Raw genomic sequence first — 15,020 nt, forward strand, 5'->3', positions numbered from 1 at the left:
TAGTTTTCTCTCGTGTGTTACTATGGGGGACTGACATACAACTTGCATATTCAATAGTGATCAATATACATATAAACCATATTCTTGGCATCATATTTACCTATTGTAGTGTGCACCACTAAAAAAAAGTGTCATTAATTATATATTTTTTGGGCTTAGGAATATCTGAGGTCATTGCTGCTATGATTAATGTGAGAGTATTCTTGGTCCTGTGTGTTACTGTGGTACTAAAAACTCACCCAGTTTGTAAATAATAAATAATTTCTTATATAATATACCAGGTAGGCAACGTACTACTATTGCTTCTGAAGTGTCCCCTTAGTGGTTTGTAATGAACCAAATCTCCAGTTATGTAATGGTTTCACAGACATGTTAAAATGGGGATTGTTGGTTTAATGAGAGCACAAATATTGGATTGTTTGGCCTCGACATTGAAAAGAGACATGCTATTTTTTTTAATAAAGGTGAAAAAGCAGCAAGCCAATTTATATGACTTTATGACTTGAATGACATACTGTTATTAAACTCAGCCATTTTAGAATCATCACAAACCTGTTTAATGCCCTTATCATTACGCCCATCTTGTGTGTCACATGTACAGCCAAAGAGGCCTAAAAATGTTCAGGAATAATGGTTAGCCGGTGTTTGTGTTTGAACAGTCATCCAAAAAAAGACTAATTCTATAATGGTTATGTACAATATGCACCTGGATCATGAAAACATGCTGATTAATTTCATGTCCATTCTTCCTCTGCAATGAAATTTAACAGCTGTGCCCGCTTGTGAGAATTAGGACAGTTTGCTTACTGTGTTGTAAGATGCTACCTGTTCACTGGTTCAGTAACCATGTGTTTGTAATAGGAAAAATCAAATAATGCTGTTAATGGTGTGTCATTTTATTCTCAGGTGATTTGGTCAATCTTCCTCTCATCGTTGTTTTAAAAACAAACAACAAATTCTTAAACATGTTTGCATTTGACACAACAAATAAAAATGTAGTAAGAACTGATTTTTACTGTAATTCCCCTCACAATCCTGTTTTGGCATTAATTGTTGTAAAAGTAGATGGGTGAATAACATGTCTTCAGATTTGTAGCTTGGAAGATAACTGTCAAACATATTGACATTTACTTTGCACATTGTAAATTAATACAGAATAAATTGTAAAGTGGTGGTTTTGTGTGTGTGGGTTTTAAAAAAAAATTAGATCTCGGTTCTGTGATAACATTAACTTTCTCTGACATTCATTAAGTTCTGTTTATTCCTATTCATATTATTATTCAGTCATTTTTTGTCCACTACTTTCTGAGCTTAAATCAAACTACTGTCAATTATCTACTTTACTTTATTCAAATATAATTATCAATTAAATAATTTTATAAATAAAATAAAGCATACAAACTACACATAGTATAAATAAAGTAATGTGTGTATAATGTAAACAAGAAAAAGAAAGTACAACGTGCTTTTAAGTTTTGCGACATGTCGTAAAATGCCACTGTCGCAAACACTCACATGGAGACAACATGGCTGCCTCGGACATCCCCGCGGACTAGTGTAGTAGTTTTTGTGGCGTAGTTAGCAGCGTGTGAACGGACGTGTTCAGTGTTTCTCCGCTGTGGTGATTTACAGAGAGGAATAAACAGCAAATGAAGTTCTGAAAAAAATAAAAACAAAGAGACTCGTCCTGTTGTCAGCGTGCTACGTCTGACCGGCGGCGCGCGTGTGTGAAGCTGCTGACGGCTGACATCATGTTTGTGTTGGTGGAGATGGTCGACACTGTCAGGATTTCTCCGTGGAATTTCCACAGAAAACTCAACGAGGCCATAGCCGAGGAGCTCAACAAGAAACTGGCCAATAAGGTGAGTGTGAGCCTCACTTAGAAAAACTTCACAAACAACTGCTATCACCAGGATAATAACAATCATTGAGTGTCTCTAGTACGTTATTTTGAAGTACCACAAGGGGGAGACTGCATCATTTCAGTCAGGTCACCTCCTCATAATTTAGTACATTCATTAATTATGATTCGGGATTTTCACTTTAAAGTGTTCGTTAAAAAGTAAGAATCCCCAGTAATATGTTATTGCAGTGTGTTATTAAGGGCTTTATGTGTTACTAATGTTTTTGTAGCGGATCAAATACTGTAGAAAATACAGGTGAAAATGTGCACTCAAGTCTGTGCATACATGTGAAGGTAACATTGATGCTTTTACTGGAATTTTCCCCTGATATTCCGTGTTGTTTACGTTATGAAAAAAGCTGCTAAAGTCACAGGAGAAAATCTGCTTAAAGAACAAGGCCAAGGTGAGATGAAGAAGAAGAAGAAAAAGATAAAAAAACATGTGCAGTGTGTTGGCTGTTCGATTTTGATCAGGGTGGATATTGCAGAGGGAACAAAGAACCTTTTGTTGATGTTTTTACGGGAAAGTGGGACTTTATAGCGTCTGCCTGATGGCAGTAACTGAAAGATGGATGTGAAGCATCATACAGAACTAAAAGGTCTATAATTAATAGATACAAATCCTTGAATCTGGTAAATGCTGGACACTTTAGTAGACAACAAGAAATGTTGGTTTATAGATGAATACTATATGAGTTATTATCAATAAGATACAAAATATTGATCGATTTTTCAAAATAACAATTGTACAATAATTGTTCTGTTCTGTCTCTTCCACACTCTCAAGACTATTAATATCTAATATTTGAGTTGCTTGTAATTGATCAAATCATAGACACACTAAACATTAAATGTTAAATTTAACATTTAACAAAATCACAAAAATGTGATCTGTGCTTTTGTGTGATTTGTTTGGAAGCACGGTAGTTTGTGTTGGGTAAGAATAATGGAAATGTTGTTTTATGAGCTTGATCTCAGTGAGTCTGTGTTGCAGTCATGGTGGAAACCTGTACGTCCAGCATGTTTTTTGTGAGCTGCACTCTGACCTTCTCTCATCCCCTCAGGTGGTTTACAACATTGGCCTCTGCATCTGCTTGTACGACGTCACTAAACTGGATGATTCCTACATATTCCCTGGAGACGGAGCCTCACACACCAAAGGTATTAGGATGGCGTTGCCATTGCTGTGATCATTGTTTGTGCATTTCTCCCATACAATTGTATGGTGCGTGTATTTTTAATACTTTGATCGAAGCAATCATGTTCTGTGTCAGGGCAGAACTGTAACCTTTGTCAACATGGAAACACATGCAGATCAAAGGGAGATGGAGAAAATGATTAACTTACTAAAATCCCAAGTAGAGCAGAATTTTATAGTCCAGCAGTGATGTTGTTTGAGCCTTTTACCCACTTGATTCACTCCCTTGGTCTTTCTGTCAGTTAATTTCAGGTATGTGGTTTTTCACCCTTTCCTCGACGAGATCCTGGTCGGCAAGATCAAGTATTGCAGTCAGGAGGGAGTTCATGGTAACTTCTCGTTTTGTTTGTCTTTCTCACTGTTTGACTTTAAGATGCAAATCTTAAAAAGTATTTCATTTTCTGGGGATGGAGGTTATGGCCTAAGAAAGTGAGAAACTGAGGCTTTCTCCATATTAAAAAAGCATCAATTCTGCTCCACAAATGCCTACCATTAACAACACCCCAGTGTTTTAGAGGCCCAAAAACAATTACAAACAGGTTGCTGGCTCCATTTTAATATAAAAAAAACTCCAAGGTTGCACTTTAGTCTGGACGGGTAGAGAGGGAGACATTTGAAAACGATAATGCAGTTGTCTATATGCATTCACTTCCTGATTGTTTCTTATCAGCCAGGACTCGACTATTAGCTGTGAACTAAACTTTGCTTTTGGTCTAATATAATACATCCCTGTTGCTGTTTCTCATCAGTAGTGCTTTCTGAAACCAAGCAAACAACTGCAGAGGGAAGAATTGGCTTTCTGTTTACAATAACATGTTCATGCCTGGTGATTTCTTTTTGTTTATTTGAGTTTATATGGATGCAGATTATTGTTGATATGAGCTGAAAGGGGTGCTAGTTTTTACGATTATATTCACACATTCATTCTAGATATTCAAAAGAAGCAAGACATGGATTATACTCATTGATTACACTCTCTTGCTTCATCTGTAGTACCTTTTTAAAAATTTGATTTGACGCTGTATCTCTCCGCTTTAGTGACAATGGGCTTCTTTGATGACATCCTCATTCCACCGGAGTCTCTACAACAGCCTGCAAAGTTGTATCCTGCATTGTGATTAGTAACATTAACATTACTGTGTCACATATGAAATCATTTTTTATGGCCATAGCTGAAGTGGCTGCAGTTTCCCTTCCTTAACTGCAGTGACAGTGACGAAGCAGAGCAAGTTTGGCTCTGGGAGTATGAGACGGATGAAGGGGCTCATGACCTCTACATGGACCAGGGAGAGGAGATCCGTTTCCGGGTGACAGACGAGGTCTTTGTGGATACTTCACCAACGGGCCCGACTGCAGCAGCGACAGACACACCGGCTCAACCGGGTCAGTCGACAGAACAGCCAGCGGAGGAGAGCAGGGAGAAGAAGGAAGCGCCGTACACTCTGATTGTAAGAATGAACCTCATGATAAGCACGTTTACATCACAAGGAGATCTGCTCAAATAAAAAGAAACAGTCACAAAGTTGTTGATAAATGGGTGAACGTTTGGTTGACGCAGACTCTCTGTAGGTTGAAGCTGTGTTGACATATATTTGTTATTCATGCAACTCCATAACTCATTTAATTTTGACACTAAGTGCATCATAACCTGTCATCAAGTCTTTCTCACACCAAATGGAGCAGAGAGGCTTTTAGTTTACCACATTTCTTAGTTAGTTAATTAATTAATCAATGAGTTGATAAGCTGCTAAATTAATCTATCTAATCTATTTGTTTTGTTCATTATGAAAATAAAAACAACTTTGATTTCTGCTTCTCAAATATGAACATTGTAGAGATTTAGCACACCGTAATCTTCACTGTTATGACTGGTTTGTAGTGAGTCTTTGGCTTCACAAGCTAAACCAACAGTTTTGATCTTGAGCTTCATTCTTATCTGACCGCTCATGCTGTTGTTTCAGGGGACCATCTGTGAGCCGGGGCTAGGGCTACTGTCCTGGTGGAACAGTTAGCCCTGCAGCAGATCTCCTTGTTAGGAGCAGGTCCACCCGAAGGATGAGGCACAGTCGTCGGGCTGGTCGATGGGACGGTGGGCTGGAGACACAGAACCTTGTTTTTTGAGAGACTCGAGACTGATCGTTTGGTAAACGATGTTCTCAAAACATCAACTTGTAAAACAAACTCCATGCTGTATGTGAAGAAAAGACTGAAGTACTTGAACTTGGTGGATTTCATGTGAGATTTTGACCCCAGCTATTTTTATTTAAATAAAATTGAATGCATTGTGACATGTTACTCAAAGACATGCACAACTTCAGATTATTATGGATCAGTAGGTGCAATTTAAAGGTCCAGTGTGTAAAATTTAGTTGACAACTTGTTGATTTGGTACTTTTTGAGCAATCACCTGATTGTGTGAATTATTATTCATTATCTACTCCAGAATGAGCCTTTTATATTTATATCAGGAGCCAAGCCAGCTTTACCGAGGTCACCATGGGCCACCATGTCTTTGCAGTAGCCCACGATGGACAAACTAATTCCTTCTGAGTGAAGGCTACATAGGTTTTTCAACACACTTTGAAGAGAAAAGTGAGGTGTAGAATATTCATCTCCAATAGATTACATACTGTACCTTTTAATGCTTTAATCCCTAATGACATGATAACTTGCATAAAGACACTGAGTATGAAGGTGAGAAGACGTTGATATTTTGTTAGAAACTACCTGTTGGTCAGATCGCTAATGCGTCATCAAGACTATATAGAATATAGCATGATAACAATGTATTTGTATTGTAAATGCTACGTCTGACCCAAATACACGTGCACACAACCTCAGTTTGTTTGACAGCCTTGTCATATTTTGCTTTTCTCTTAAATCACGCTGCAGTACATAAAATACCACATAATAAGCATGAGTGTCTGTGGCCTGAGAATTTTCCAATTGTGTGTGTGATATATAAAAGTATATGAAAAAAGGATTAGGGCCTTTTAATCCTGCAGTTTTGGCAGCAGTGAAGAGCAGAGTCCTGCTCTGTTAGTTTGCAGCTCACACATGCTCTTGTGTTTGTTGTACAACCACAAATGTACTGAGCCAATTCATGTGACAGCTATGTGTGGCCTCTTCATGTTTGTCTCAGAAACTGGGTCAGACTCTATGGAGTTTTTATCAGAAAAATAGATGGACCCCCCCTCCCCTCACATGCATGAACAATGCCTACAGACTGGAACTCATTGGCTGTATCCATGTGTGAATAATATGCCTCCGCTCATTGCATTGAAACACTTTTTGTTTTTCTTTCACTCCCTTTTATGTTTATTGGCTTAAGTTAAACATATGTCATTGCTGCCACATCCTCCTCTTCAGAATATACAAACCTCACTTAGTTTCACTTCCCCTCACATGTCCTCACCTCTACTCTTGTCCATTGCTCTCTGTGCCATCTTTAACTCTATTGACACTATTGTTTTTCAGGAAAAGTGTCGTCTTAAATCACACAGCGGGGTAGTGGCTAGTGCTGTTGCCTCGAGAAGGTCAATGGTTTGCATGTTCTCCCCGTGTGTGTTCATGGGTTTTCTCCCACAAGTCCAAAAGCATGGTTAATTATCCAGGTTTGTGAGTCCGACTAAAACAAGCTTGTTTTTTTGTCAGACTAACGTGCATATCACTGCATGGCTGCGTAAAATTGTTTTATATGCAACATTCATAAATTAGTGACTTGTAAATCACTTGTTTTCAGTGTAACTGAATCTGAATCATTAGAATCAGTTATTTAAAAAATATTTGTTCAGTACTTCATCCATGACTGGAGCACAGACTCCGTCTGACACGTCACTGGACTGAAATACAGCGGCAGAGGTTGTGATGCGGCTCTCTGCTTGCGATTGCAGGCTTTCAGCAGTTCTGTTAAATATACCAGACTCCTCTGTTAAATGATGAGATTTTGGACATTTCCTTGCTAGATGTTGGAGATTAACCCACATTTTCAGGATTGTTAAGTCTTTTTAATAGAACAACAGTTCGGCATTGTTTGGTTCGATTCTTGAGCCTCTTCCTGTGACGGCACTCTGACCAATCAGTGGCCGGCAGTCAGACGATGTCATGCATAGTATCGGCTCAGCTCACTTAGAACCTCGCCAGAGCAGGTACTAAAAAAAAGTGCTGTGCTGAGGCGGTAGGGTCGCCCTAGTGGAAACACTCCACTAGATGCATCCTTTTAGAACGCTCTGCAGGTTCACCTGAGGTGTGGGGTAGTGCAGTGTTTTGGTAATGGAAGTTACACACTAGAGCTTTAATTCCTCATTGACAACAGTGGGGGAAAACTAGAGAACAGAACAAACAGGAACACTGCAACATGCACACCAGATACACCAGTGAAACCATTTCAGATTTGTGTTGGCTTTCATTGTAAAGAGAATGCAACATTTCTGCATATGGCTGAGGTTAGGAATACTTCAGTAAACAGAGCACACTGTTCTCACAGCTGGTACATGGTGTAGATCACACCCTCTCGCTCTCACACACTCACACACACGGTCGCAGCACGTTCCTCCACAGCTGCGCAGACTCCTCAGCTCCACACACCAGGGTTTTCCTCCGCTCTGCGTGGATTCAGTCGACTTATTTATTTAATTACTCGTTATATAATACACACCGACTAAGGACACTCAGTCACACACACACACGGATCATCCAGCAGCGCAGTAAGTAGCATTTTTATAAATGCACAATGTGTTTGTTCGCGCGCGCGCGCGTGTGTGCGTCAGTGTATTCGGATCAGTGTGTTTTTATTGACATGCTCGACAGGTGAAGCGCGAGGAGTAAAGGTAGAGGAGACGACTGGGTTTTTATTGACTGTATGTGTGAGGGACAGGGAGCATGTCCACCACGCCTGAGCTCAGCTGCTCCTCCGTGCGTTTGTCCGTTAACTTTGTATCGAAGTCCAACAGAACCGACTGCACACTTGACACATTTCTGTGAGAAACTGCAGAGGTTAGTGTTGGCGCCACCAATGTCTCTGTCGAACAAGGAAGAAAGTGCACTGAACTCATGGGACAAACATCTCTCTCTCACACACACACACACACACACACACACAATTGCATTAACAGTCGTGGGTTTTCATCATCATGGTACAGGGAGCAGCTTTGACCGTGACCTCTGCCTCAGGAGCCATGACCTTCTTAATTCTCTTAAATCTTTATTATTACACGCACACACACTAGTGGCTGAGCCCATGTTGTTTGGGTCCACGCGCACTGCACTGTTTTGTCTCTTTTTCAAACGTACTTCATCATGTGCACTGATGACGTGTTGTTTTTATGTGCTACAGGCTGTGCTGTTGTTGTTGTATATTTGATTGCTGTGTGTAGTGTTGGATAAAACATGGGATACGTTTGGGAATGGGGCGCTGACGTCACGAACGCACCACTGGAGGGGGCGTTCTGCAGCTGCTCTGACGTCACGCCGCGTGCGGGGCTCCGTCGCACATCACAGGCAGAGGAGTGGACACACACACACGCACACACACGTGACGTCACACACACGCACTCTATAGGAATTCAGCCAAAAGAGATCATGTGCATCCAACTGCAAGGCAAGGTTACCTAGAAGAAAAAGGGAAATATTCCCCTTTTAAAAAATGTGACCCAATCTCCCCCAAGGTCCAGTCTGAAACATTTATTTATCTATTTATTTATTTATTCATTCATTCATTTATTCATTTGTTTATTGACAGAAATTTAATATACCTCCTACCTGTAAGTTTATAGTAATGTACAATCACTCCATATGACTTGGCTCGGCATGGCTCGACTTGTTTTTTTTGTTTTTTTTGCTTTTCCATTAGCGATAGTACCTGGTACCTGTTACTTTTTAGTACCTGCTCTGGCGAGGTTCCAAGTAGAGCTGAAACAATTACTTTCTCTTTCTTCTTCTTAGCTTCATAAAACAAAGAAATCATTCAACGTGAATCATTTTCAAAACAAGACATTAGAACATCATTTCCAGGTTTGACAAACTTTTTTTTCTAACGTTTTCTGACATTTTATGGAGCAAACGATTACTCGATTCATCGTGAAAATAACTGATAACCTAAAAATAAAAACTGAAACTAATCTTTTTAATGAACTGATTCCAATGATTCAGTTACACTGAAAACAACAGATTTTGAAGGTTAGTTCTTGACCCGTTCTGAAGCAGTGCCTCTCTGTATGGCGATTGCATATACTGTGTGTGTGTGGGTGTGGGTGTGGGTGGGTAGGTGGCTTTTCGCCCGGTCCTTTTGTTACCTCCCACAGTCCAATTAAACATGCACAGGTTAATTAAACACTCTCAACTGCCAAATGTAAGAGTGAATCGTTTCTTTATGTTGGCCCTAAGGTGGAATAGTCCAAGGTTTGACCCTGCCTTTCACCCTGTGTCCAGCAACCCGCGACCCTCATGTGGAGGAAAAAGGGGTAGACGATAGATGGATGAATGAATGAACGAACATCATGAATGAACATGTGTATGTTCATTTCAGAGAAGTAAGATCCAAGAAAATAGCCAAAATAAAATGAAAACGTATGAATGAAATATTTATGATTTTGCTTCACACATCTTTTTTTTTGAGTTTTTTGTAGTTGCTGATTTGAGGGCACACTGTTGGATGTCTTCTCTCATCTGTTCAATCCCTCATCAAGTCTAAAGCCTTTGCTCTTCCTCCATTCTCTCCCTGTGATGTCTCTCCTCACAGAAAACCCCTTCTGACTTGAAGTGACAGCGCTGACCTGCGTCGTCTTTACACAGACTGAATCACTGATACACCAGTGGACAGACCAAGTAGTAGCATCAGCCTCTTGTACTGCATCTTCATCATCCTCCTTCCTCCTCCTCCTCCTCCTCTGTGACTCATCTGACATGACGGACCCCGGTCTCACGTCTCCTTCTGGCACTCCACTGCGCTCCCCGAGCACCTCCCTCACCCTCTCCTTCCCCTTTCTGAGGGAGAGGAGCCGGGTGTGGGAGGAGGGAAAGGAGCAACCATTACCTCGGGATCTTCCCAGTCCACTGCCAACCAAACGCACCCGCACCTATTCAGCGTGAGTATGATTTTTTTTAAATGTACCATCAAGTTTACCGTTGATAGTGAAATGATTCATTATTTTAACATCAAGGCAAACAAATCTCACTCTGTTTTCATGTATACAACAATAAACTTCTTTGGTAAAATGATGCTGTCATCATCCCACCTCTCTCTTGCATTCGCTGTCGCTATCTTCGTCGTCAGTGTCTTCCTCTTCCTGTGTTAGGAGATCGTTTGGTCTATTTACTTTTTTTTGTTCTTAATTGCCCTGCCATGGTTCATTCTGTCTCTGATTATGTGATTGTATACGTTGCAATGTAAAGCTTTATGTACACACATGCTTTCCGTGGCAGGGTTACAGTGTATAGGTACTATAGTGTTTAGAGTCATTTGGATGGGTTTTGTGTGGATAGTGTGGAAGATCACAGAGGGAAAGTTCTGTTTCTGATTTCATGTTGCTGAGCGACATCCCCACACTGCTTACAGGAAGTTCTTAATTTTATGTCAAGTCAAGACAGGACAACAACAAGATTGAGCTGGTTAAGTGAGACAGATACAAACAGGTTATAATATGACTGAAAACACGAAGGAGTGAGCACATAAAAGTTTGAGAAGTGAGTTTGACTGCTCATAAATCCTGTGGTTTGGTGGGATAAACTCTCCTTGTCTTCACCTCGGCCTCTACGCTGTCAGTGTGTACGCAGAAACACTTTCAGATTCAAATAATGTTACATTGTTTCTGTTCACAAAAACTAAACAGAGGCAGAATAATAACGTCACAAAAACAACAACAAAAAATCTCCATACATTACACACTGCAGCTTTACATTTTTGGAAGGAAATACTTTGAATTGACTTAGTTTTTGACTTAGTGTCCTCATCTCTGCTGTGGTGATGTGAACTGTGAAGCAGCAGCGTGCAGGAGTTGATTTGATCAGCACTTCATCCTTCTCACTTCCTTCATCAACCTCCTTCACACGTTCTTAACATTTGTCAAAAGGGCCTGGGCCACGGGTTCGGACCGCAAACTGTTCCTTCTTCTTGTTTTTGCTTTCTGCTTGAGTCATTTTTGTGGTTAATGTGAGAACTGTGCCGTCTCCCTCCTCCTCTGCCTCCAGGACAGTCCGTGCTCACTCAGGTCCGGTGTTTAAGGGCGTGTGCAAGAATTTCTCAAGGTCACAAGGTCACGGCTTCATACGACCCATCCATGGTGGAGAAGAGATCTTTGTTCACGTGTCAGAGTGAGTGGCAAAAGACAAAATCATACAGATCTCACAGAATGTGTATGAGTTCAAAACAGCAACACGAGCTTACAAGCACACTCACCTGGTTGTAAATGGGGGGAAAAAGGAGAGCTATTTATTTCCACTCTCCTAGGACACTGTGGCACCTGCAGTACAGCGGCTCCTCTGTGCTGGGTTTAGTCTACTTTTCATTTAGGTCAAACTATACTTCAGATTTTTTAGCCTCAGAAGAAAAATATATATTACATTTTACCCAAACATCTGCATCATGGCTATGACAGCCCAGCAAATATCTAATTAAAGTATTCTGCAAAATGAACTGCAACTTTTAAAGTATAACGTTTGATTACTGAGTTCTACAAATAATAGAAGTCATTCTCCAGAGTGTGAGTGAATGATATAACTGGAGCCATCAGACGATGGCTCCATTTGTTTCCTCCATTTGTCCTTGTAATTTTGTTGTGAAAAATAAAGACCCCACTCTTTTCCCTCCTTATTTGCTGTAATTACTTCAGTAGTAAAGTTAGTCAAATGTGGAAAGTCAGTTATTCTTGCTGTGTCAAATACTACCACGCTGTAATGAATCAGCTGTAGAGATGCTGATCGCTAATTAGTTTAATTGTGGACAGAGCTGGGCTCGCTGTGTCCTCCGTGTCCTCCTACTTATTTATTTTTTAGCCTTTATTTAACCAGGCTAGTCCCACTGAGATCAATTATTTCTTTTATAAGATAGAGCTGGCTAAGATGCAGTTGCAGTACAGTTGCTACATACACTTATATAAAACACTTGCACACAGTTAACCTCGACAGCCAAACATGCACTACTCTAGTCTTTAAGCTAAGCTAAGCATAAGCACAGGCATGGCATTTTTTTTCTTGTGAAATTATTAATTAGCGCAGAAACTTTCATCTTTTGACAACTGACACAGTTGACAGTATAATATTGTCTGCCATACAAATGTCTTCAAACCATCTGACTCTCCGTGTTCCTCAGTGTCTTGCCTGAAAACAAGTCAAGTCAAGTCAACTTTGTTTCTAGTGCACATTTAAAAAAAACAAAACAACCAAGGTTTGACCCAAGTGCTTTAGAGATTTAAAGGTACAGCAACATAAAAGGTATAACACATAAAATCAATAAAAAATAGAAGTAAAACAGTGACATAATAAAATAGTAAAATGGTAAAAACTACATAGAAGTGTCCGGGTTGACTGTTTTTATCCTGAAGTGAAGGCCAAGGAGAAGAGGTGTGTCTTTAAAGGTGTTCAATGTTCAAAAGTAGGGGGTAGATTTCATTATTATGGGTAATTCGTTCTAAAGTTTAGGGGCAGCTACAGAAAAACTGCTCAAAAAACCTGGTCATTCAGTAGTTTGATGAGATCAATTCTTCCCCTGTGCTGCCATTCTATACACACACAAATGCTCCCTCAGTCAGGTCTGATAGTATTGCATGACAGCCCATTTGTAGATGAAGGACGCGGCGTACAAATAATGTTAAATTGTTAAATTGTGCGACAGCGTAGTGGAAAAACCTCAAACCTAATCAACCTCCATTCTTTCCCCCCCCCCTCCATTTCAGCATCGATGGGGAGTATGTCCCAGTAGAGGGCGACGAGGTCACGTACAAAGTGTGCCGGGTCCCACCCAAGAACCTGAAGGTGCAGGCGGTGGAGGTGAAGATCACGCATCTCAACCCAGGCACAAAACACGAGACCTGGTCTGGGCAGATCATCAGCTCATAGAACCCGAGCTCCGGGCTCTGATGGGCGGAGCTGGGCAGGGTTGGTGGTAAAGGTGCTCTGGGACGACGATCTCGCATTCTGTGCTAAAAAAAAAAAACATTTTTTAAAACATGTTTTACCCACACAGCATAGTGTTAGTCGCTGGTGTCGACAGATGTTCGTCCTCTCACACAGCTGATAAACTGTTTACTACACTAGTGATTTTGCTGTATCTGTTTATGCATTCTTCACATTTATTTGTATTTTCAGTTCGAAATCAGTTTGCGGGTGGGAGTTTTAAACTGTGTAAAACTGTACAGATCTACTGAGTGTGTGTGTGTGTGTGTGTGTGCAAAGACAAAAAGCTGAATTCAGTTTTACTTCCCTTCTTTGCAACTGTTATGCACTTGTTTACTTCTCCACTGGTGAAGGGCAAGCATGGGTCACATGACTTGTTCTCGCAACCCTCACTGTTGCTACACGAAGAGCAGACTTTGGAATGCCTGGCTTTACTATTGCGCTGAAAAACAGAAATAATGGATATAAAAGGAAGTAGTTCAGGGATTAGTTTGAAAGAGAGTTGTAATAAGCAGGGTGATAATCCTCAGAGCAGCAAATCACTGCTGGTATAAATTTAGAATAAAGCCAACACAATGTTTTAAATATCATTAGTTCAGGAGAGGATTCGTGACCTCATTTTGTGTTTCAGGGTCACCGTGTTAGAAACATGGCTTAGAAAGGAGAACCATGACTTAAATCAAATATCGATCACATACATGAAAATATAAACGCTATATTTCTATAAACGGAAAGTCATTTCCCTTGACAAATGCAAACCCTCGGTTGTTTTGTCTCGTGCGGCTATTTATTTTCATTATTTATTTGATGATTTCTTCTCGGATTACGAGGAAACACAGTCAAAAAACGTGCACTGAGGAAATTTGGACTTCCACTACGAGAACTGCCACAGTGTCCCAGACATTTGTTCTGGAGCCATGAGTCGTTATTTCTAAATCTCTTTTTCTACAAGTAGACGAAAAAGAGTGTCGTCATCGTCATGGTGACCTACATGACTTTATAGCTGGTGCCAGTAGTCATAGAAATGTTGTTTGTAGGTCTACTTTAGTGTATGTCATTTTCTGTGTTATCTGTCCCATAGCGTCTCGTATGCATCTTGTCTTATCTGTCAAGCGTCACTGACCGAGTTAGGAACATTGTGAACCCTTTGTTTGTTTCTCTCACATTGACGAGCTCTTTCTTTAGTGGGTGAGCCACTGTGGTGGTGATCCCCATGACTACTTCTTTTGAGCCTTGAAAGAACATTAAAGCATTTTAAGATTCACAGGTTTTAGTTCAGCTGTCTTTCTTCAGGTTTCCTGTTTAAGTAAGACTGTGGGAGAGGGAGGAGGAGGAGGAGGAGGAGGAGGAGGAGGAGGAGGAGTGGTATACAAGCTCACGGAGACTTCCTGTAAGGAGGTCACAGTGATGTCCCCACACCGACAATCCCACTGAGGCCAGCATCTTTAGATAAAGTGAATAATGTTTTGTCACTGTGACCACACAGCACACACAAAATCCCGTGGACGAACCTCTCTTTTTGACATTGCAGATATGAAGAGAAGGCGCAGTTAAGGAATTCCATTTGACAACTTGCTCGTCTAAAAATGTCTCGGGGAATCTGCTTCCAGCACTTAAAATCATTTAGTGAGATGAACTCCCTTAAGCTTCAACGTTTAAGTAGTTAAATACAGATATAAAAATCATTTGTTATTGAGGCACAAACATTCATGTGCCCTCCGGGATGAACTAATCACACACTGTGGTCCAAACCATGCAAACTAATCACTCATTTACCAGTTATGACATGCTCTTAAAGTGACACCCTCC

The 15,020-nt window shown here is 40.5% G+C and overlaps 2 protein-coding genes across 2 annotated transcripts; both read left to right on the forward strand.

The window, feature by feature from the left end:
- Positions 1-1,516: 1,516 nt before the first annotated feature.
- On the forward strand, positions 1,517-5,941 carry polr3h (polymerase (RNA) III (DNA directed) polypeptide H). Its single transcript, XM_058653458.1, has 6 exons — positions 1,517-1,862; positions 2,968-3,064; positions 3,344-3,430; positions 4,140-4,203; positions 4,315-4,549; positions 5,063-5,941. The coding sequence occupies exons 1-6, from the start codon at positions 1,752-1,754 to the stop codon at positions 5,111-5,113; spliced, it is 645 nt and encodes a 214-aa protein (XP_058509441.1). The 5' UTR covers positions 1,517-1,751; the 3' UTR covers positions 5,114-5,941.
- A 1,689-nt stretch (positions 5,942-7,630) lies between these two features.
- csdc2b (cold shock domain containing C2, RNA binding b) lies at positions 7,631-14,475 on the forward strand. Its single transcript, XM_058653464.1, has 4 exons — positions 7,631-7,807; positions 9,841-10,186; positions 11,289-11,411; positions 12,992-14,475. Exons 2-4 carry the CDS (start codon positions 10,005-10,007, stop codon positions 13,152-13,154), a joined length of 468 nt encoding a protein of 155 aa, XP_058509447.1. The 5' UTR covers positions 7,631-7,807; positions 9,841-10,004; the 3' UTR covers positions 13,155-14,475.
- Positions 14,476-15,020: the final 545 nt, after the last annotated feature.

This window comes from Solea solea, chromosome 16 (genome assembly GCF_958295425.1).
Source record: "Solea solea chromosome 16, fSolSol10.1, whole genome shotgun sequence".
NCBI classification, from domain to species: Eukaryota; Metazoa; Chordata; class Actinopteri; order Pleuronectiformes; family Soleidae; genus Solea; species Solea solea.

Coding starts and splice junctions, on each gene's coding strand:
- polr3h (XM_058653458.1), top strand. CDS start 1,752: ATGTTTGTGTTGGTGGAGATGGTCGACACTGTCAGGATTTCTCCGTGG. Junction 1,863..2,967: donor ACAAGAAACTGGCCAATAAG/GTGAGTGTGAGC, acceptor TCATCCCCTCAG/GTGGTTTACAACATTGGCCT. Junction 4,550..5,062: donor AAGCGCCGTACACTCTGATT/GTAAGAATGAAC, acceptor CTGTTGTTTCAG/GGGACCATCTGTGAGCCGGG.
- csdc2b (XM_058653464.1), top strand. CDS start 10,005: ATGACGGACCCCGGTCTCACGTCTCCTTCTGGCACTCCACTGCGCTCC. Junction 10,187..11,288: donor CGCACCCGCACCTATTCAGC/GTGAGTATGATT, acceptor CTCTGCCTCCAG/GACAGTCCGTGCTCACTCAG. Junction 11,412..12,991: donor ATCTTTGTTCACGTGTCAGA/GTGAGTGGCAAA, acceptor CCTCCATTTCAG/CATCGATGGGGAGTATGTCC.